Below are 23,211 nucleotides of genomic sequence, written 5' to 3'. Positions count from 1 at the left end.
GCTCCTAGCGGAGGCTGGCCAGGCTCCTTCAGGAGTGGAGTGAAGGCTTGAGTCTCAGCACATGGATTTCATGGCATCCCTCTGGGACTCTCAGAGTTCTGTTTTGCTTATTTCAGGCCTTGGCTGTGTCCCAAGACATGGATGATGCCAGATAAACGAGGTGATGGAGCATCTCCCTGGGGAATTAGTCTTGGGACTAAGTCTACTAAATACCCAGGGGGCTCGGCCTCACACCGCTTTTTTTAAAATCTTGTAATTGTTTTAGCGTTCTCTTGTGCAACCTTTAAAATATAACGAGGCTGTCATTGCCCAGCTGGATTACAGCTCCAAACAGCAAACAGCAGCTCTGTGTCTAACATGAAAGCAGTGGTCAGCGCGTGTTTGCTGATAACCTCATCATCACGCTGGGTCAGAGACCTCTTCTGAGACTTCGTCCCGCCCCAGATTCGTCCAGATACTTCCCTGTGCTGCTCCAGCCAGTTCTGCTCTCCCACGTGGGATCCTGGAACACACTGAGGAGAAATGGGGCAGCCAGGGGCTGAGATGGAAAGGCTCACAGGGGCCCTGATGGAGGGGAAGGGTCTACAGTCCTGCAGTGGAGACTGAACCTGAGGGCCCAGTGAGCCCAGGAGTGGCATCTTCCAGTGTTACTCTCAAGGGGGCCAACGTGGACAGCATCCAGGAACAGGTAACACGCAAGGCCCAAGGGACACTGTAGAAGGCCCCTGTGCAGAGCCAAGGTCGGCAGCTGGGGCTGCAGCTCCACCCCTGTGGTGGGGGCCCAGTGGGAACCATGCACTCTGTACAGGTCCCAAGCCTGACTTTGCAGCCCCTGATGCTTTGGAGTCAGATTTGCTGAGAATGTGACTTGCCTCCACGGCCCAAGGTTGCACCCTGAAGGGCCCCACTGGGGTAGCTCGTTTGTACACAAGTCCAATGAGTCAGGATGAAGGATGGAGAGGGGAGAAGGAGAGAGAGTTGGGAGCCTTCATTGTGATCATATCCAGGAAAAGGAGGAGAGGCAAGTATTTATGGAGTGCCTTCCATGTGCTAGGCTTTGAGAGGTAAGGAAACTGAGACTCCCAGGGGTAAGGCCCGAGGTCACAGCTTCCTCCGGACCCGGAGACTCCACCCCTTCCGAGACGAGGTGCCCCTCCCGCCTCTTGGATCGCCCTCCCCATGCCACGGCCCCACACGAGGCAGAAATGGACTCCAGTGTTCTGTTTCCCTCTCCTTTCTCAGACGACTGTAGGAAATTCAATCTGGGTTTGCCTGGATGTGGAGAAAAGAGGCCATGTGCAAGTATAGTTAAGAACTTGGTTGGCCCTGTCAATCCTTAAAGAAGGTGGGAAAACAAAGGAAGCAGCAAGGCTGAGTCATGTGACTAATCCGAGCCCACAAAGTCTGTTCTCCGCGGTCCCGTGTGGGTTTTCATCACGTCCAAACCAGGCGATTCTCCACTTACACACTGAGGTTAGCAGCCGCAACACAGACCACGTGTAAGCAGGAAGCCGTGGCAATCGGGAACTGAGAACTGCGGCTGCGCGCCAGGAACAGGCTCCGCCTCCCCGGCTCCTGTTCCAGCCCCTCCCCGACTCACTAAGGAGGTTTGAGGTGAGCAACTTATCTACATCGCGCCTCCCTTCCCTCAGCTTCAAGGTGACAGGGAAACTGAAGTCAAACTGTGCTCACCCCATGAATGTGAACCCAGCTATTTTCCGGAGCAGGAGGACAGAAAACAGCTCAGTTTGCCTGTGGCTTAGAGGTTTGGTGCACCTGCTCTGGAGACAGACTCTGCTGGGTTCAAATTCTGGCTCTGTCACTTTCTAGCTGCTTAACCTTTGGGCAAGTTATTCCACCTCTCTGGCCTCAGTTTCCTCTTGTGTAAAGTACGTCTAATAACAGTACTCAGTTAATTTGAGAATTATCTAAGTTACTATCCATAAAGCACTTATAAAGCTGCCTACATATATAGGAGGTACTCAATGGCTGTAAACAAAGACAAATAAAAAGCAAAGAGACCCCACAGCCCTGGGTCCTGGGCTCCTGCATAGGCTGTGTCTGACGTGGGAAAAGGCTGCCTTTCCATCAGCACGGAGAATCAGCTGGAAGGGCAGGTCTGGAGTACCAGGTGCGCACAGCCCTGTGGAGTTCACTACCAAATCTTTGGTAAGTGTGGACCTCCTAGTACTAAGAGGCTTGTTGGGCTGAAGTAGGACCTGTGTGCAAATGCAGGATGTGATGGGATCACACTTGTCCAGTGATGTCCACTCATCCCACACAGTGAAATTGAGTCTCACCTCCCTGGGAGCTTCCAGTTCAACTCCCCACCCTCCTCCTCTGGGCATAACATTGCCAGATCAACACACGCTCTGGGGTCAGGCAAGTCAGGCTCCAAGTCCCCTGGCACCCCGCGGGAGCTTGGGCAAGTCCAACTGCTCTGAGCCTCAGTTTCCTCATCTGCAAAGTCGCGATAACCAAGTAGCTGCCTCCTGGGCTGTTCCTGGCTTTAGGAATATGATATCCTCTTGGTGAATTGGCCCCTTCGTCACTGTGAGTTGACTTTATTTACCCCTGGCCATATTCTTTGCTCTGAAATCTACTTTGATGTTAACACACAGTCCAGTTTTCTTTGGATGAGTGTTAGCATGGGGTAGCTTTGTCTGCCCTCCTTCCTTTGGCCTGTTTGTATCCCTAGCTTCGAAGTGTGTTTCTTGTAGGCATATAGTTGGGTCTTGTTTTTCTTTCCTTGCTTTTATTTGCTCTGAAAATCTCTGCCTTTCAATGGGGATATTTGCACTTAAAGTGTTTATTAATATAGTTGTTTACCTCTGCCATCTGGATATTTGTTTTCTGTTGGATCAATCTCTTTATTCTCCCATTATTTCCTTGTTTCCTGCCTTGTTTTGGATTAACTTAGTATTGCTGTAATTCCATTTTAACTCCTGGGTTGGCTTTTTAGCTACAACTCTTTGTTTTATTATTTTAGTGGGAGCTTTGGGATTTACAGTACAAATCTTTGACTTATCACTGTCTGCTTTCAGGTGATATTGGACCACTTCACTTACTATATAAGAACCTTACAATAGCACACTTCTCTTTTTCTCCTTCTGGCCTTTGTGTCACTGTCTCATACATTTTACTTCCACAAAAGTTATAAACCTCACACTAGGTTGTTATGACTTTTGTTTAAACAATTATCTTTTAAAGGGATTTAAATACTAAGGGAAAAAATCTTTAATATTGACCCATATAGTTACTACTTTTCATTCCTTTGTGCAAACCCGTACTTCTGTCTGGTATCACCTTCCTTCTGTGCAATGAATTTCCTTTAGTATTTCTCATAGTTAAAGTCTATTGGTGATGAAGCCTTTCAGCATTTGCAAGTCTGAAAATGTCTTTATTATACCTTCTTTGGGGAAACATAATTTTGGTGGGTATAGAATTTTAGATTGGTTTTTTTTCTTTTAGCACTTGAAAAATGTTCCAGTGTTTTCTTGCTTGCATTTTTTTCCAACAAGAAATCTGCTGTCATCTTTCTCTTTGTTCTTTATACATAACATTTCTTTTTTTCCCATTTGTGAGTCTGAAGGTATTTCAGGCTGGCAGGTGGGAAAAGGCACTGTTCCCAGTCCCATGTAAGCACCAGATACTGTTCCCGCTAATCCTTTTGGGTGATTTTTCCTCATCCTCGAGTGGTTTCCTCACACATATGTGATAGTCAATGTCAACGGAATGTTCAAAGGGGACCAGCTGCAGACCTCCGAGTTCTCTATCCAGTGAATTCTAGATACTTGGCTCTCCCCGGGCTCCCAGGTCCATGTCTTCAAATCCGGGAGTTTGCTGGGCTCTGCCTTGGTTTCCCGTCCTGAGGCATGGAAACTGCCTCAGGGCAGTAAACTGGGGCAACAGCAGGGTTCAGCTGGTTGACTTTCTGTCTCTCAGAGCTCACCATCCCTCACTGCCTGATGTCCAGCATCTTACAAACTGTTTAGTTTATATGTATTGTCCATTTTTCTGACTGTTCCAATCAGGAGGGTATATCTGCTGCCTGCCTGTTACTCCAAGTTGGTCAGAAACAAAAGTCCCCTAATGTTCATTTGACTGAAACCTCAGGGCCTCCCCGTGGCATGCAGTCTAAGCGTGTCCTGTCACATATTCTGGCCCTCAGGACAGGGAATGTGGGTCTTGTCCACTGCTCCACACAGAGAAAGACCTTAAAAATACTGAACAATGATTCCTAACCAGCAGTCATTAAGGCAATGCAGTGCTTGTATGAATATGGATTACAAAAGTTCCAACCAGTGTTCATCTGAGGATCTGATTTTTGCTTGAAATCTCATTGGCTTTATCCCAGGTTTTATGCACAAAAAGTGACAGACTATGCTGAAAAATGTCTACAGTGGACATGTATTACTTCTGTAATTGGCGAAGATAATACAGTAAATGTGACTTCAAATATGCTTTAGTCAGCAAAGAAGCTGCCTTCCCCAGATGATGCTCACTTCAGGCAACGGCAACAAATGTTCAAGTTAGCAGTCAAGAGAAATGGGATTTAAATGGGGGGTGTGTTTAAAGTAGAGGCAAAAATTAGGCACCAGCTGTAGCCGGATCCTGATGAACTGTACAATGATTTCCCATCCCAGCCCTCTGATAAAGCCTCTGTTTCCTAAATTATTCAACAAGTGAGCTGTCAAGATGACCCTGTGCAGGATTTAAGGGCACTGGATCCCACCATCCTTCTAAATTCGAGCAGCCTAGAGGCAAGGCAAGTGTTCTTTTTCCCCAAAAAGTAACAACAAAGTCAGATGTTTAAGTAAAGTGTTCAAGGAAGAAAGTAATAATAAAGCAAATACAGACCCAAGGGGCCAAGTTTTGTGGACTAATCTCAAGTTGTAAGGATAAGAAAGAAAAGTGGATGCACAGGGCAGTTATTCATTTAGTCAGTCAGTCCAGTCATTCATTGAGTCAATCAGCCCATCTTCCCATCACTCTATTTGTCCGTCAGTCAGTCTGCCTGTCAGTCTGTCATTCGGTCAGTTAGTCAGTCAACAGCTGCTTCCCAATACTCCACACTCTAGTCAGAAGCAGGGCTGTAGTGATCAAGGACTGGGTCCCTGCCCTCTCTGCCCTTATAGTCAAACCTCGGTTTACTCATTTGTAAAATAGCAAAAAATAGGAACAGCTAATGTCGAGCACCTCCTACGTGCCAAGCCCCGCACTGAAGGCTTCGTCCTTATGAGCTCTGTCAGCTCCACCGCGTGGGTCTGGAGCCTGACGGTGCCAGCTGAGCGCCTGCTTTGGGCAGCAGTGGGGTCAAGCCTGGTCCTTTCTTTCACGTTCAGTTCTGGCCTTTCTCCTTCAATCCTTCCACCCGCCCCCGTACTCACTTGGACCCAGACCACACCTGTCCTCGTGTCCCTAGATGCACCACACGCACCCACACCTTCATCCTGTGTGCAGGGGTCCCTTATCCGGCAGGTCCTCCGACCCCCACCTGGGAAGCTCTTGCTCATCCTCTAAGCTGCTAAATGGTGCTGCTCAGGGGACCCTCCCTGAAGTCACCGCGTCTTCCCAGCCCCAGCTGCTGCGCAGAGCCTGCCACGCCACGCGGGGCTCTACATCCACCACATGGTGTTTTTTCTCACCAAACCCAGATACACCATACAGATGGCCGCTGCCCCTTCCTGGGTTCACATGTGAAGCATGTTATGTTCATCACCTCACATAACTTAACCCTCACGGCCTCTAAAAGGAAAGCTTATCCTTATTTTATATACAGAAAAGGAAGGTGTAGAGAGGGGAGTTACTTGCCCACGGTCACACCCAGGGTTGCTGGCTCCAAAGCCAGTAAATGTGTGTTGAAATACATTTTTTCAGAAGCAAGACCTACTTAGACCTACACGCCATAAAAGAGGTGGCTTTCAGGACCATCTCAGCAGCCCCCAGATTTGGCCACACTTCACCCCTGAGACCGGCCTGCAGAAGATGCGGTGGGTGGAAATGTAACTTAAAACAATTAGAAGATGCTCATGCCTTCCTTTCAACAAATATTTGTGTCTGCAAACAGCCCTGTGCTGGGTGTCAGATGGGTAGCAGGGAGGAGAAGGGAAGGGACATCAGTGGAGACCAGAGCCCCCTACACCCAGGTTGTCGCAGAGCCACTGGGAAGCAAAGCCGTGTGAGGCTGCAACGCCCCGTGGGATTACGGGGCCGGCATCCCAGCCCGGGAGAGCCGCCCTCCAGGGACAGGGCTCCTCTATAATGTGGCGGGTGGTGGGTGGCAGGTGGCGGGTCACTTCTGCGCTGCCAGGTGGTGCTGGGCAGCGGAGAGCATGACGGGGCAGGGCCACCCACAGGATGGATGGAAACCAGCCTCCTGGCAGGGGCCTCCCGACTTCTCAGTCACTTAGGAAGGTCATCATGAGCCAGCGCCCCCTGCTGCCTCAGAGGACCTACACTCCTGGCCCAGTGGTGTCTCAGCACCAGTTGTCACTTTATTCCCGATTTTCTCTCTTTTCCAGGTGGACACCCCGTCCCAACCTCATCCCCACCAGCAAAGCAAGCATGTCCACCACCACCACCACAATGGCCTCGGAGCGCACACCGGAATAACCCTGGTGCCCTGCACCACGGGCACATCTGTTCTCAGCCACCGCAAGAGAAGTGACCGTGCTAGCTCTCAGATGAGAGGACACGGGAGGCCCTCATCCTCATCCACCTCGTTCTGGCGGGGGAAACCTCTGCCCCTCCCCACCCCTCCGTGGACCCCGGCTCTGCCGAGTTCCAGAAACTCACCCTCCCCTTTTATTTCGTGCACAACTGCCCTTGACACGCTCTTGACCCTTTCTCACTGAGGCTGAGATTCTTCAACCTCCCCTTCAGGTTCAGAGCTGCTGTTTTTAGGGAAATATCCATTCAAGCTCAAGATTAAATTCAGGCTGAAGGCTCCCTGGGGCTCCCTCCACCGTCCTCCTCTGGTCCCCATGCCGATGAGGAGGTGCAGTCCAGGGGGTCACCCACACAGGCCTGTCCTCTAGGGCTGAGCCTCAGATGCCACCACAGCCCATGCCTGCAGCCCTGCCAGGCCACCGTGCCCTGGGCCCACAACCACACATCTCCCTGTCCCGCCCTCAGAGACCCCACTTGGGTCCCCTTTCTCTCCAGCTCTGGACCCCCACAGGGGTGCAGAAAGCTCTTGCATCCTGCATTCTGCAGGCACCCCCACTCTCCAGGTCATAGGGGAATCGGGCCCAGCTCCCAGCTGTTCTCAGAGTCTCCAGAGATTCATGCTGGGATTTCTCACACCTCACACCCCTCCCTGCACAATCCAGTCTGAGCCCTGGGCTGAGGACATTCTAAACACTCTCCAAACGCTTGGCACGTCCCCATCTGCCTCCTTCCCAGGGCAGAATCCCCTGGAGTCATTTCCTACGTTCTCACCAAGTGATTAAAACGTTGGAGCAGAGCTTTGATCATCGGACCCTCATTGGCCCTTTCCTATTACTTGTCAGAACCACCACCACCACCATCACCACCACAACCACCACGTTTCATGATATTTACTGCAGGGGCCTCCACGGCCGAGCATTTTACAAGCATGGTCTGCATCGATCTTTGCAGCATCATAGGAGGTGGACATGCACAGAGGACAAGATTAAGTAATGCACCCAGGGTCACGAAGGCAGGTGGGATTCCCAGCTGGTTCCAAAGCCCAGCGGCCACATGGTCCCACCGCAACAAGTGCTGTGACGGCGCGGACCCTGCAGGACTGGCGCCCCCGGGATCTGCTCACCATGCCTCCGGTGCACTCCCGGCAGTCCTGCAGGCAGCTGATGTTCTCCCAGGTGCTGTAGGCCTTCAGCCCCGCCACCAGCGCCTGCAGCGGGCGACTGTTGACAGGCTCCTTCCCCAGGAAGATGTCCTCATCTAGAAGGACGCCAGCAAACCTGCGAGACAGAGATCAGTGATATAAGCGGCAGTGCCCCAGCACTGCGGGCTCAGAAGAGAGGCTGGACTCGTAATGTCTCTGTCTGGCTTTTGATGTCAGGGTAGTGCTCCTAAAATTAGTTAGTTTTCCCTTTTATTTTCTGCAAGAGTTTGTGTAAAATCAGTATGTTTACTCTTCTTAAATATTTGGGAGATGTCACCAGTAATGCCAGGACAAAGCTATGCAGGTTTTCCATTTCTTTTTGTGTCACTTCTGGTATTTATCTTTCAAGTAATGTGTCTATTTCATATATGTTGTCAAAGGTGTTGACACTGATATTATGTCAAAAACAACAATAACAGTAATACTTACGTTTATCCTTTCAATGTCTGCAGGATCTATAGTGATGTCCTTTCTTTTAGTTCAGACACTGGTAATTTGTGTCTATTTTTTTCTGGCTCATTCTAGCTAAAGGTCTTTCAATTTTATTTATTCATTGAAAGAAAAAATAGTTTTGTGTTCCTTTTCTTCTCTATTGTTTGACGACTTCTTATTTCACTGATTTCTGCCCTCATGTTTATTATTCTTTCTAATTACTCTGGGTTTAATTTTTTCCTCTTTTTCTAGCTTCTTAAAATAGAAATTTACACCACTGGCTTTAGACCTTTCTTCTTTTCTAATGTAAGCACTTAAAGGCATACGTTTTCCTCTAAGCACTGTTTTAGCTGCATACCACAAGTTTTGAAATGCTGTGTTTCATTTTCATTTTGTTCAAAATATTTTCTAATTTCCCTTGTGATTTCTTCTTTTGACCCATGAATTATGTGTGCTGTTTAGTTTCCTAATATTCAAGGGTTATTTCAGATATTTTTCTGTTATTAACCTTCAATTAATTTCATTCTAATCAGACGACATACTTTGCATGATTTCAATCCTTTTAAATCCACATAGTCTGTCTTGATAAATGTTCTGTGTGCACTTGAAAGGAATGTGTATTCGGCTCTTGTTGGGAAGAGTGTTCAATAAATGTTATTTAGGTCAAGTTTGTTCAGTCATGTTGTTCATGGGATTTATATCATTACTGGTTTTCTGTCCATTTATCGTATTATTTACTTCAGAGAGAAGGACTGATGCCTGCAGCTATAATTTTGGATTTGTTCATTTTTCCTTTCAGCACTTTCCATTTTTGCTTCATGTATTTTGATGCTATTTTGTGGAATTCACACACATGGAGACTGTTATGTCTCCTTGATGAGCAGGCTGCTTCATCATTATGAAGTGATTTTCTTTATATCTGGTAATACTCCTTTTTCTGAAGCCTACTTTGCTTAATGTTAGTATACCCACTCCAGCTCTTTTATGGTTAATGTTTGAAGGTGTCAATTTTTTATTCTCATATTTTTAACCTCTTTGTCTTTCATTTTAAGTGGGTTTCTTGTAGAAGGCAGACAATCTGAAAACTAGAGCGTCTAAATGATTTACACCTAATGTAATTATTAACGTGACTGAGTTTTAAACAATTTTCCTGCAATTTTTCCCCATCTAACCCATATGTTCTTTGTTTCCTTTTCCCTCTGCTCCTGTCTTCTTTTGATGAACTGAATAATCTTTAGTATTCCACTGTTAGATTTCTAACTGTGTTACTCATTTTTTTCCAGCAATTTTTCTACGGCCTAACACACACATCTTTAACTTAATCACATTTTCCCTCAAATAATGTTATGCCACTTGAAGGCTAATGTAAGAACCTTGTAATAATACAATAACATACTTCCTTTTCACTCTCTCATCTGTTATGCTACTGTTGAGACAAAAAATAAGTATATTCTATGTATATTATGAACTTCATTGCTATTTTTGCTTTAAACAATTTATCTTATTTTCTTTATCAACATTACTGAGGATTAATTTATTCCAACAGGTTGCATCATTCAAAGTGCACCATTTAAAGAATTTTGACAACTGTCATGTACGCATGAGAATACCACCATAATTAAGCTACAGAATATTTCCAACACCTTTCAAAAAGTGCCCCATGCCTTTTTGCAGGTCATGCCTTCCTGCACCCCCGTCTCCAGACAACCACTGACCAGCCCTTTGTCACTGTAAATTAATTTTGTATAAATGGGATCGTACAGTGTGAACTATGTCTTGCTTCTTTCAATCAGCATGTTGTCTTGAGATTCATCCACCCATACTGTACCCTGTATTAGTAGCTCTTTCTCTTTATTGCTGACTAGACTTCCATTCTGTGGCATGTATATATATTTCATTTATGTGTTCCCTTGCTGATGAACACATTGGTTGTTTCCAGTTTGGAGCTATGATAAACAAAGCCGCTAAGAAAATTCATGTAAAAATCTTAGAGGAGACATATGTCTTCATTTCTCTTGAGAGTAAATCTGGAGGAGGGAAAGGATGGGGTCACATGAAAGATGTATTTTTAACTTTTTAAGAAACTGCTGAACAATTCTGCAAAGTGGTTGTGCAAGTTCGCATTCCCACCAGCAGTGTATGAGAAACCCAGCTGTCCCACGTGCCTGCTGACAAGCAGTCTTCACAGTCTTTTTAATTGTAGTCACTGCAGAGAATACAGAGTGGTAATCCGCATGGTTTGAATTTGCATTTCCCGGGTAACTAATGATCACGAACACCTTTTCATGTGTCTGTTGGCTGATCATTCGCATGTCTCCTTCTGTTAAGTGTCTACTCAGAACTTTTGCCCATGTTCTATTGTTCCTTCCATATTCTGGATAACATCCCATTGTCAGATATACAGATTACAAACACTTCCTCTCATTCTGTGGCTTGTCTTTTCATTTCCTTAATGGCAAAGATCAGTTTTGGCTCAAGGTATTTACCATCTTCCATCCATTAAATAATTTTGTAACATCTAAATATCCTTGTTTCCTCCGTGAAAACTGCACATACAAAAGATGTGCACTGGGTCTCATCCTACAGCAAACAGGACAGACTAACCTCCTAACTGAAATCACTGAGCTGGAGCAAACTGACAAAATGTGGAAATCATCATTTGTTTAATCGTACTTGGATGAAAAGGAACCTAATTGTATTGAGCAATTGCTTAAGCAAAGAGCTTCTGCATTTATCATCCAACTTAGTCCTTGCAACAACCCTATGAAGTAGGAAATCATATCCCCACTTTGCAGATTAGGAAGCTGAGGCTCAAATGATGTTACATACCAATGTCAAGGTCTCACATGTGTTAGGGACAGAGCTAGGATTCAAACCCAGGGCTCTCTAGTCCTAAATATCATGCTCTTTCCATAATAAGTAATGTGCATGTCAGTACCCTCAGGAAGGTAATATCATTTTAAATCTATGCTCTGATATAGTCACCCATGCCCTGGGCTGCAGCTGCAACACAGTGACTCTCAGAGAATCCTAGATCTGGTCATTTACAAAACATATATATGATTCAACCAGGAAACAGACTCATAGACATAGAAAACAAAGTACGGTTACCAAAGGGGAAAGGGGATGGGGAGGGATAAATTAGGAGTTTGGGATTAATAGACACACACCAGTATATATTAAACAGATAAACAACAGGGACCTACAGTATAGCACAGGGAACTATACTCAATTTTTGGTAATATGCTATAATGGAAAAGAATCTGAAAATATATGTACGTAATTATATGCCTGTAGATGTGTAACTGAATCATTTTTCTGTACACCCAAAACTAACATTGTAAATCAACTACACCTCAATAAAAAATAAAATTAAAGAAAAACAAAAAATAAAAAAAGAAATCCCTTTAATTTAGGATTGTGGTATAGAAGCCAAGGAAAGGCAATGTTTTAAGAAGGAAGGAAGGCATAATCAATGGTGTCAAATGCTAGAAAAAAAATGTATATATGATCCTCCACTGACCTCCCCAAGCACGCGGGCGCACGCGGGTGCGCGCGCGCACACACACACACACACACACACACACACACACACAGAGTCCTAGACATTCTCCCAGGTAGAAATGGGTGGGAAATAAAAAACAAATCGGCTAAGGAAAGAAAGACTCATGAGACTCTTAGCAGAGGTGTGGTGGGATGTCTTTGCGGTGCTGGCCCATGATTTTACTGAGCACCGACAGGATGTAGGCCCTGCCGAGGAAAAGCCTCCCTCCGCCAGCGGTTCCCCTGACGGCTCTTACCCATCGCCAGACCTCACATCTGCCTGCCAAGGGGATCTGAGCACCCCTTCTGGGTCCAGGGTGTGTAGGAGTCCAGGAGGCACATGTCTTAAGAAAGTCTGATATAAGGCGGTCGGAGGGGCCCAGAAGATAAACTAGGAAATAGGGGTTCTGTGGCCAAAAATATCCCTCATTTCCAAACCAGTTTATTTCACAGGAAATGCCTCTAGAAATACAAGGCATTTGCTTACAGGTGATGTCCATGGGAAGACTCATAACCCACCATCAAGGTAAGCTTCATGAGAAATGCCGGTGGAGTATCTCTAAAACCCTTAAGTCAGCAAGAGGGCAGGACTAGATTCCAAAAATCTATTTCACAGAAAAGAGTAAATCAGATTTTTTGGCAATATGATATTAAGTTACATTAAAAACACAGTCCAGTAATATTATAAATTGTACTAGAAATACTAAAAAATACTATGTTATTTGTATCACTGTAGTATTTGATACTAAATACAAGTAATAAGTTTTTGATACATAGTTATAGTCTTCGCTTGGTGAGGGATCTCTAGGAATCTTAAATCTCCCGAGCTCCATTGTTTGATAAGGACAGGACTTTGGTGAATTTCTGAAACTATGAAGTGCCATTCCACCCATTCATTTACTTAACAGATTAATGAGATCTTACTTTGCGCTCAGCACAATTTTAGGTAGGTGTTGCGGAGACAGCAGTTAAAAAACAAAGAGAGAAATTTGTTGAGTTGTCATGAGGCATTAAATGAGTTTATTCTATGTAAACATCTGAGGGCAGCGCCGGCTTGTGGTAAGCACCTGAATACGTCTTAGCTATTGTGTTAACTTCGTCTTTACAGGCGTCGGGCAAAACCAGAATGACCAGCTCCAGCATCCAGACAGCAGCACGATGGTGCTGTGACCCCTCCCGGAGCCCAGCCTCGACTGCGAGCTGCCCACTTGGCCTGGAATAAACAAGACGAAAAGCAAATCCCAAATACTCCTTCAGGCTGGCCCATCGCAAATACCGTTTTTGGTTTTTTTTTTCCCCTCCAAAGTTGTTGGTCACTTTGTAAGCTAGGAAGTTCATTTTTGTAGCATATCCCACACGATGATTCCAAGAGGGGATACCAGCTACCAACCACCCTGGCCAGCTAGCCCCGGACGCCGCCTTCATAGCGTGTCACTTCCAGAGCAAACGGGCACCAAAGGACATCTGGTTCCATCCCCTCCTTGTCAAGGCCAGAAGAACACGATTGGGGTGGGATGCGGTGCAGGGGGGGCTCGCTAAGGGCCAAGCAGGTCCCCCCTCTCTCCCCGTCTCTGGGCTGTGGAGGCAATGGGCGAGGAAGGCGATCAGGAAGGGGACCAGGCACCAGGTCCGCTGGCCAACTCACTATTGTCAAACCCCAGATGAGGCATCACAGGCCCCATGTGGCAGGGAGCACGTCCTACTCCAGCAGGACTGCCAGGTCCAACAAACAGAAACCAAGCACGCCCAGCAAAACCTGAATTTTGGATAAACAACGCATCATATTTAGTTTAAGTGCACACGCCTTGTTGCAGAAAGGGGAAATACTTAGACTAAATAGTGCACTGGCTATCTGAAATTCAGACTTAACTGAGAGACTGTATTTTAGCTGGCAGCCCTACTGGCAAGGTGCCAGGTGGTTGTTGAAGATCTAAACCCCTGGGTTGTGCCCTGGAGGAAGCCACCCCACCTCATTTCCATGACGTGCTTTTAACTGGGACGTGAAGCTCTGACGGTGATCCGTGCGGTTGTCACTTAGATGGGAGGAGAGGCAGGGCTGTGGACACCAGCTGGTGGCCTGTTTTCCCTGCTCGCCTAACTTCAGACACTTATCCCTGAGGGTCTGGACCACTCTTGTGAGTGTTTCTCTGCAGCTGAGTGGGGCCCAATGCCTGGAGCAAATATCTAACCCATCATACCTCAGGCTACGCAGATCCTGAAACTGAAGTCGGTTGATTGGCAGAATTATGTCCATGGGGATTGTGAGATGGGACCTAAACCAAGGTTTGATAACCTTAGTTTGAAAAAAGTGAGATGTCTGTTGCAGGGAGGTACTTAGCACTCAGTTTTGTCATGGAACAACCAACTTCATTAAACTGTTTTTCCCCAAGTTGGAGGAAAGGCGACGAGGGTGGTCAACTAGAGAGAAACAGGAAAGCCAGGTCACAGAAACGCCACCTGCTCCCCGGGCTTGTTTTAAAACACAAACAACCACTCCCCGAGGCTGAGGAATTTGGTCCTGGGCGTCCGTTCGCATAACCAGATTCTCCGTGGCCAACCCCCTGCCACGATGTGGGGGACAGAGGGAGGGAAAGGCAGGGAGGGAGCAGCAGAGCCACGATGGGGACACTGACCTCGGCCAGAGACCACAGAGGGCACGAGGAGGTGACGGTAAGGAAAATCGGGGTGGTCCTGGGGTCCTTCAGATTGACAGCTTGGTGAGGACGTGTGTCTCACTGTCCTGTTCAGCACTCTCTCACCCGTGCATGGCACGTGGTAAGGGCTCCGTGATTTTTTAATTTATTGTTTAATTTCCAAGTATTCTCAGCCTAAGACGAGTGCTGTGACCTCTGTTTCTCTGATGTTGGCCTTTGAGGAGTGTCTCCCTAAAATCCAGAGAAACTTTAATTTTTTTAATAGTGGCAACACACTTCTTACAGAATCAAGGTGTATGAAGCTTAAATCAATCCAAAAAATAAAAATGGAGCTGAAAAAAGGAAAACATGTTGATACATATAACACTTTCCTTATATATATAAAGCTAGGTATGTGTATATATATATAAACTTACATACACATATAAATATATTTATATATATAAACTTATGCATAATTGTAAGTATGTGTTTGTATATATACAAACTTGCAAATGTGGAATAGTGCCTCTTTGTTACATGGTCTACTAACTTCTTGTGTCTCCGATTTGTAAACAGTGGACTAAGAAGTGAATGGAGAGACAGCCTTGCCTCTTTATAATAGCTACAAGTCCCACTGGATAAAAAAATCAAAGAAAAAATTTATTTTCCTTGGGCAGGCATGCAAAACATACTCAGGTTTCCTTGTCAGCTTGTTTTGATCCAATTTAAATGTTCATGATAATTTAATACTGCTGTTTCTTATCTGTTAGTGAAATTAATTTCCAGGTCATGTGAGGAAACTGCCTGGAAAGTTCCTGTGGTTCTCAACCCTGGCTGCTGGTAAGAATCACTAAGGAGCTTAAGTGCACACACTCTGGTCCCTTGGGATGCTGCTCCCCAGACCAGGTGAGTTTGAATCATGGGAGTGGGTACAGAGAGTCTGTAGTTTTTAAAAAGCACATCAGATGACTTTAATGTGCATCCGGGTTGAGAACCAATGAAAACCAACTTATGTGCCAGGAATCACCTGCCTTAGTTGAAGCAGGGCCAGAAGGGTAAGGCCAAAAGGGGTAAACGTGGTGAGGAATGCTTCGTGGAGAGTTAGTGACAACTTCAGATGGAATCGATAAGGCTAAAAGAAATACCACAGGGTTGAGATACAAAAGGACACTGGAGACTTTTGCTCCCTGAATAGCAGCAAGAAAAAAAAAAGTGGATAAAATTAAAAAATCACGTTTTCCCAAAGAGTTGTCAAAGAACAAAGGCTGCAGGAAGGCTTGATGAACTGAATTCCAGAGGGATCAGCACATTCTAGTAGATCAGACGTTGTGTAAGGAAGGAACAGAGAACCTGAAGACAGGTCCATGGACATTATCCAAATTGAAGTATAGAGGAAAAAAAAAAAAAGAACATAACTTCAGTGACATGTAGGACAATCTGAAGCCATTTAACATCTGTATAGGAAGGAAAGAATGAATGGGGCAGAACAAATATTTCAAGAAATAATGGTCAAAATATTTCCAGATTTGATGAAAATCTTCAACCCACAGATCCCTGAGGCTCAACAGACTCCAAACAGCATAGACACACAAAGCCACAAAACCACACCGAGGCCAACATAATCAAATGCTGAAAATCAAAGAAAAAGAGAAAATCATAAAAGCAGTTAAAGTGGGAATATATGAGGCCTATAGAGAAACAGCCAAAAAATGATGGCTACTTTCTCATGAGAATCAAGGAATCAAGAAGACAACAGAGGCAGTGACATCACTACGGTGCTCAAAGAAAAAAAAAATATCAGCCCATAATTCTGTACATATTAGTAACGTCCTTTTTTTTTTTTTTAAAGAGAAATAAAGACTTCCTCAAAAAACAGAACTTGGGAGAATTCATTGCTAGCAGACTGATTGTATAAGAAATGTTAGAAGTTCTGCAGGCAGAACAAATATGGTATCAATCAGAAATCTGGATCAATAACAAGTAAATTAAAATGTTGGAAATTGAATAAATAAAGGTAAAATAAAATTCAATTGTACTCATTTTAATTGCTCTAAAACATACCTGTAAAAGAAAGACAGTAGCAATATGTTGTGTACTTGCAGCATATTTAAAAGGAAATTATGTGACAACAACTGCAGAAAAAAAGTATGGAGGGAGGCACTGGGAATACACTGTTTAAGGTCTTTCCACTCCAGGGGAAGCAATAGAATAGTTCAGTGTAGTCTCTAACTCACTAAAGATGCAGACTATACATCCTGGGTCAACAATTACAATATTTTCAAAAGAAATATAAATAATGTCAATGAAAGAGATAAAATGGAATAATAAACAATACTCATGTAATCCAAGATCAGGCAGAAGAGAAAGGAAAAAGCAACAAAAAAACAGATGGAAAAAATAAAAATCAGCTATCAATATAGATTTTAATCCAAACTTATCAGCAGTCACTTTCAATGCAACTGGTCTAAACATACCAGCTAAAAGTCAGAGATTTTCAAATTGGATAAAAAAGAATCATGACCTAACTATCTCTAGTATTTACAAAGAAACCCAGACATCTCTCCAAAGAAGACATCCAGATGGCCAGCAAGCACATGGCAAGATGCTCAACATCACTGATTGTTCACAGGACCTGATCTCTCTTCTCTCTTTCTTTCTCTCTTTCTTTCTCTCTTTCTTTCTCTCCTTCCTTCCTCCCTCCCTCCCTCCCTCCCTCCCTCTCTTTCTTTCTTTCTTTCTTTCTTTCTTTCTTTCCTTTCTTTCCTTTCTTTCCTTTCTTTCTTTCCTTCTTCCTTTCTTTCTTTTCTTTCTTCTTTCTTCTTCTTTCTTTCTTTCTTTCTTTCTTTCTTTCTTTCTTTCCTTCCTTCTTTCTTTCTTTTTCTTTCACAGCAGCATTATTGAGAGATCTTTCACACACCACAGCATTCACACTTTAAAAGTACCCAATTCCACAGCTTTAAATATATTTTACAGAGTTGTGCACCCATCTAATTAAATTACTACCTAATTTTAGAATATTTCATCACCCCATAAAGAACTCCCACATCCATCAGCTGTCACTCCTCGCTCCCTCCCTTATCCCCTAGTCCCTGGTAATTATGGCTAAGAAATTATTGCTTAACCCGTGGTTGTGAAGGCTGACTCCTGTTCCCCTCTACCAGCTTTATTATGTCATTAGCTCTTAGATTTAGGTCTGTGCTCCACGTTGAGGTAATTGCTGCCCATGCTGTGAGGGAGGGGTCCAACTTCATTCTTTCGCATGTGGGTATCCAGTTGTACCAGAACCATTTGTTGAAAAGACTATTCTGTCACCCATTGAATTGTCTTAACACCTCTGCCCAAAATCAGCTGACCATACAGTTAGGGATTTATTTCTGTGTTCTCGATACCACGTTGTTTTTTGTTTTGGGAGGTTTTTTTTTAGGGTGGGTGGAGGTAATTAGGTTTATTTATTTAATGGAGGTCCTGGGGATCGAACCTGGATCCTTGTGCACGCACTCTACCACTGAGCTATACCACGTCCCCAACACTGCCTTGATTATTATAGCTCTGTAGTACGTTTTCAAATTAGGAAGTGTATGTCTTCCAACTTTTCTTCTTTTTCAAGATAGTTTGGGCTATACTGGGTCTTTTCCGTTCCATATAAATTTTAAGATCAGCTTTTCAATTTCTGGAGGAAAAAAAAACACAGGCTCCTGGGATTTTGATAAAGATTGCATTAAATCTGTACATGAATTGTGGAAGTATTGCCACTTTCATAATATTAAGTCTTCTGATCTATAAACACAGGATGCCTTTCCATATATTTACATCTTTTTAAACTTCTTTTGTTAAATTTATTACAGGTATTTTATTTTTTGTTGCTATTGTAAATGGAATTGCTTTTCTTCATTTCATTTTTGGATTACTCATTGTGAGGATATCAAAATACAATAGATTTTTATATATTGATCTTGTATCCTGTAATCTTGCTGAATGTATTAGTTCTAACAAATTTCTAGTGGATTTCTTAGGATTTTCTATATACAAGACCATGTCATCTGTAAATACAGACAGTTTTACTTCTTCCTCTCCAATCTACACGGCTTCTATTATTTTTCTTGCCTGCTTGTCCTGGCTAACACATCCAACACAATGTTAAATAGATGTGGAGAGCGCGGACATCCTTGTCTTGCTCCAGATCTTAGGAGGAAAGCAGTCATCTTTCACCCACCACGTGTGATGTTAACTGTGGATTTTTCGTAGATGCCTTTTATGAGACAGAAGAGGTTCCCTTCTAATCCCAGACTTTTGAGTGTCTTTTATCATGAAAAGGTGTTAGATTTTGTCAAATGTTTCCTCCACATCTGTAGAGATGATCATGTGGGGTTTTTTTCATTTATTCTATTTAATACAGTTGTTACATTGGTTGGTTTCTGTATGTTAGACCAAAATTGTGTTCCTGGGATAAATCTCACTTGGTAATATAATCTTTTTTATATTTTTCTGGCTTCAGTTTGCCTGCATTTTGTTGAGGATTTTTACATCTATATCCATAAGTGATACTGGTCTATAGTTTGCCTCGTTTTGGTATTGAGTGTTCTCAATTGGGAAGTATTTCCTTGTCGTCTATGTTTTGGACACGTTCAAGTTACAAATCGAGTCTCTTTAGTTGTTATATGTTTATTCGGATTTTCTATTTAGTCTTCATTCAGTTTGGGTAGTTTATATCTTTCTAGGACTTTCCTCCCTTTTCCATTTTATCTAGGTTATCTAATTGGTTGGCACACAGTTGCCCATAGATTCAGACGTCACTTCTAACTTGAGTGCTGAATTCTAACCACAGGCTCTTCAGTGCTCGCCCTGCCCACCACCCCTCTCCCTCCTGCTGACGCCAGAGCCTCAGACTCACCTTGAGAGGGCAAACCCCCAGAGCCATCTCACCTGCTGGCGAAGGTCAGGGCCAAGGCTGTGGCCAGGTGAGGCATCAGCCGCAGGGTTTGCGTTTGGTGCTCAATAATCCTGACCTCTTCCTTGGCTTTGGGCCCAAACTGCCTCCTGCTAGAGACAGAATCAAGCAGATACAATTTTACTGAAATCCAAGAGGCAACATTGTTCCAAACAGCCATCTGTCCTTCAAGTACTTCAGAGGACAGGATGCCTGAGTCTCCTAAAATGTAGTTAAGATATTAAGATATTAAAAATAATTCCAAAGAGAGTCCGACAAAAAGCTTTTTAGCTCCCCTGGAAATTAACCTTCCCACCATGGGATATTTTTAAAGCTGTGTATCTATTTAATACACAGAGTATTTTTTACTCCTTAACATTTACATGGCATTTTATAGTTCCAAGTGCCCTATGATCATTAATTATTCAGCTTTCCTAAGTTTCTGACATAGTTAATAGGAAAGGAGCGATATCCTAGAATATATTTCAAAAGGACATTCTCAACAAGGAGGCAACGCTCACCCCGGTGCTTCTGTCAGATTCACAGGCGGGCTGTTATTTTCAGCCCACCTAAATCCCCTCCACCATCCCTGCTGGAAAAGGTGTCCGTGCATCCTGCCTTAAACCCTGTGCCCTGTGGACAGCACTGCATTTCGCTCTGACACAGCTGTGGAGGGGTGAACGGGGGCCCTCCTCGGAGCAGCTCAAAAAGTGGTGTGGGACTGTCCCCAGGTACCACCCACGGACAAATCTTACACAGAGTCCCGCAGCTGCAGATGGCAAGAGCCCGGCACTGAGGATGTCACCCTTCTGCCCTGGACAGGCTGATGCTCTACGATACTGGGCTTGGCAGCCTCCCTCTGTGACAGCTCTGACCTTAATGTTGATGTCTGTAACATTTTACACAGACGTGTGCACCATACACACACGCATGTGTGCACACATACACACTTGCACAGCATGCTAGGTTATCAAGCAGGCAAGGTGAACCTGTGCTTCAGACACCAGTGAAATGAGGCTATCCATCAGTCATTCAAGGGGAAAGAGGAAACAGCACCTTTAAAAAAATTTTATATCTGATACCTTCTGAGTCATCGTGTCATGCTTTAATACTGCTCCCATTTGTAATTAAAAGAAGGGCACCGTGATCTTTTTAGTTCCTAAGGCATCTAGAATTTACAGCCTGGCCGTGTCATGTGGCTGGGAGTCAGTGAGGACACACCTAGCAAAGCACACAGGCACACTGTGGACGCAGGCTCATCTTCTACCAGCACAGCTTCCCCAGACGCAGTCTAACCACCCCACCGATGGTTGTCCGAGGACCACAACCCCACCCTGCCTTTGTCCATGCCCTCCATCCATCCCAACCATACTCAGCCAACAGGGCACAGTGCCAAACGAGCCTGACAAAGTCTATAGGCAAACCTCTCAGCTTTTGCTGGATCGTGTTGAAGCCAATAAAACAATCACAGATCCAATAACGGTTTCATCATAACGTCAGGTCATTTTATCAACTCCATTTGTCCTCACTCTTAAACTTTCATTTCAAAATGCTGCGATTGTGCTGTGACTTGTCCTATGGTCGCTGTGGCAAAGCTCTTGTCCACTGAAACCAGACGCTGCCACATGCGATTCACTCCCCTGGGGGACATCCACACGCCTGCTCTGTGCCTGGCACTACACCAGGCGCCAGGCATCCACCAGAGTCAGGAAGGCCCAGGGAATAATAAAAACATCTCAGATCTCAAGAAGAGAATTGTAGTTACTCTGTCTTTTCAATTTCTCTTGCAAAAAGCATTGTATAAACCCATACAAGGAATTACAAAGATGACAATAAGGCTGAGCTTTTCAGAAGCCTGCACTGTATATTTCTGAAAGCTCTGCCACCTAGTTTCCAGTAGGTGGTGAGCAGGGAAGCCTTGTGCACACCTCCCCCGGCCCCTGCCCACCCGACCCTGTCAATCACCAGTATCTCCTTATTTGGTACCAGAACATCATTGCAGGAAGCATCACCCGGATGGCAACAGCGAAAGAAGGGACTGATCACAGCACCTTTTAGTTTTAGTTTTTGCCAAAAAATAATTCCAATAACAGAGTGATTGGAGATGGTGTCCCATTGAATTTTCTGTGTGTGCAGTGTCTATCTCAGCCAGCACTCAGCAGACCCTCAATGTTTGCTGAATGAATAAAAGAATGAATGTGTTCTCCAATGAGGAAATGCAGGTGAGGCACCACGGAATGGCTCACCCCGACCTCAGGGAGGGTCTTTGGATGCCAGATCTGACCCCCGACCTGCCATGCCTCTGTTCCCCAATGTGAGCACCCTTGTAATCACCCCATTTCTTCTCTGACCCTCATAGTTCAATTGGGTGACAGGTGCTGAACAGAAAGAGGCCACCAAGGGTCAGTGCGGCTGGACTCACAGTGCCTTTCATCACACTGACTGGGGAGGGAAGAGTTTGGTTAATGTATTGCCAGGTGACCAGGTGATTTCACATGTCTCAGGAGATTTCCCAACAAGAATCTGATTGTCCGCCCTTTCTTGAAAACAAGGAAGATCTGGCAATTCTGGACCCCATTCCTTGACGTAATCCCCTGGTGGTCAGAGGATGTCAGCCCCTCGGGGGTGGGGGGGTACAGGGCTGGTCCCCAAGGTCGCCAGAGTCCTCTCCATTCTCCAGCATCATCAGCCAGCCTGGGAGGTGCCGCGTTTTCAGCCCCACCATAGTGGATTTTTTTCCATCCGGAATTAATTTACATCAGCATCGTAACTTGTTAATTAAGTTCCGCCATTATGATACACGGCCCAGCGTAGTCACAGTGTATGAGTCTATGAATTCATCAGGAGAACTCCTAAGGGCCAAACAGCCCTGGCCAGCTCATACAGAATAAAATCCAGAAGCCTCAGTTTGGCATCCAAGAGCCACTTTGGTCTTCCTCAAGGAGTCTCAACCATTTTTCCTGCTCAGCCCCAAAGACACCTTTCTGTCCTGGGCCTCTGTCCAGGCAGGGCGCTCTGCCTGCAGCCAGCCTCAAGCCGAGGTGCCGCACGTCACATTTATGGTGGCTCGGCCCCCTCCTCCCTGTTCTGGATTCGCCCCTTCAAACACCAAACCAAAGCAATCAAAGCGGGCAGCTGCCTCTCCCCAGAAGGCCCCGAGCATTTCATGTTTCTTTCCCGTACGGGAGCACCCTGCCCTTCCGTGCTGGTGCCCTGCGCACCTGTATCAGCCACATGTTTTGATGCGTGGACATCTGGGCTTTGGCTGGCCCTGGAGGGACTGCCCTTCCCAGGACAAGCCGATTCCTCGAGGGAGCAAAGGACTGTATCTTTCATCTGCAGACTAACCAACCCAGGGCCCACGCCCCCAGCCACCTCCCGCACGGGTTCTTTCACTCGAGGCCACTGTTCCCCAGCCGGAATCGCCCCAGGGCCAGGAACCAGACCATTGGCGGCCTGGCTCCGACAGAGGCGGCAGGGAGAGGGGGCCTCCAGTCTCTGTGCTCTGAGAGCGCTTGGCCGGAGCAGGAACCCTGCCCTGCCACTCTGCGCTCATCCTCTTACTTATGCTCTCAGGGCCCAGGATGGTCCAGGCCCATCCCCTGGCTGCCAGCACCCAGGCACATCGCCCTGCACACAGCTCCCACATCCCTGCAACTGGCAGTGATGATGGCCTGCCAGATGCTTTCACCATCCCAGTTTACGATCTATATGGACACCATATTCCTCCTTCCTTTTCCTCCACTGGGTTACTATTTTCCTTTAAAAGCACATGTAAAAGCTATATTTTCCTCTGTAAA

At 45.3% G+C, this 23,211-nt stretch overlaps 1 protein-coding gene across 1 annotated transcript in view; it reads right to left on the bottom strand.

Annotated features, from left to right (window-relative positions):
• The window catches only part of ACOXL (acyl-CoA oxidase like), a 281,193-nt gene that overhangs the window by 119,378 nt on the left and 138,604 nt on the right, over positions 1–23,211 (bottom strand). The window contains exons 14-15 of the mRNA XM_032469554.1: positions 19,408–19,521; positions 7,796–7,949 (exon numbers count right to left, since the gene is read on the bottom strand). Coding sequence (XP_032325445.1) covers positions 7,796–7,949; positions 19,408–19,521 — 268 coding nt within the window. The remainder of the gene's footprint in view (positions 1–7,795; positions 7,950–19,407; positions 19,522–23,211) is intronic.

This window comes from Camelus ferus, chromosome 28 (genome assembly GCF_009834535.1).
Source record: "Camelus ferus isolate YT-003-E chromosome 28, BCGSAC_Cfer_1.0, whole genome shotgun sequence".
NCBI lineage: Eukaryota > Metazoa > Chordata > Mammalia > Artiodactyla > Camelidae > Camelus > Camelus ferus.
Note: the sequence above shows the minus strand (reverse complement) of the source record. Positions and strands in the feature narration are given on the sequence as shown.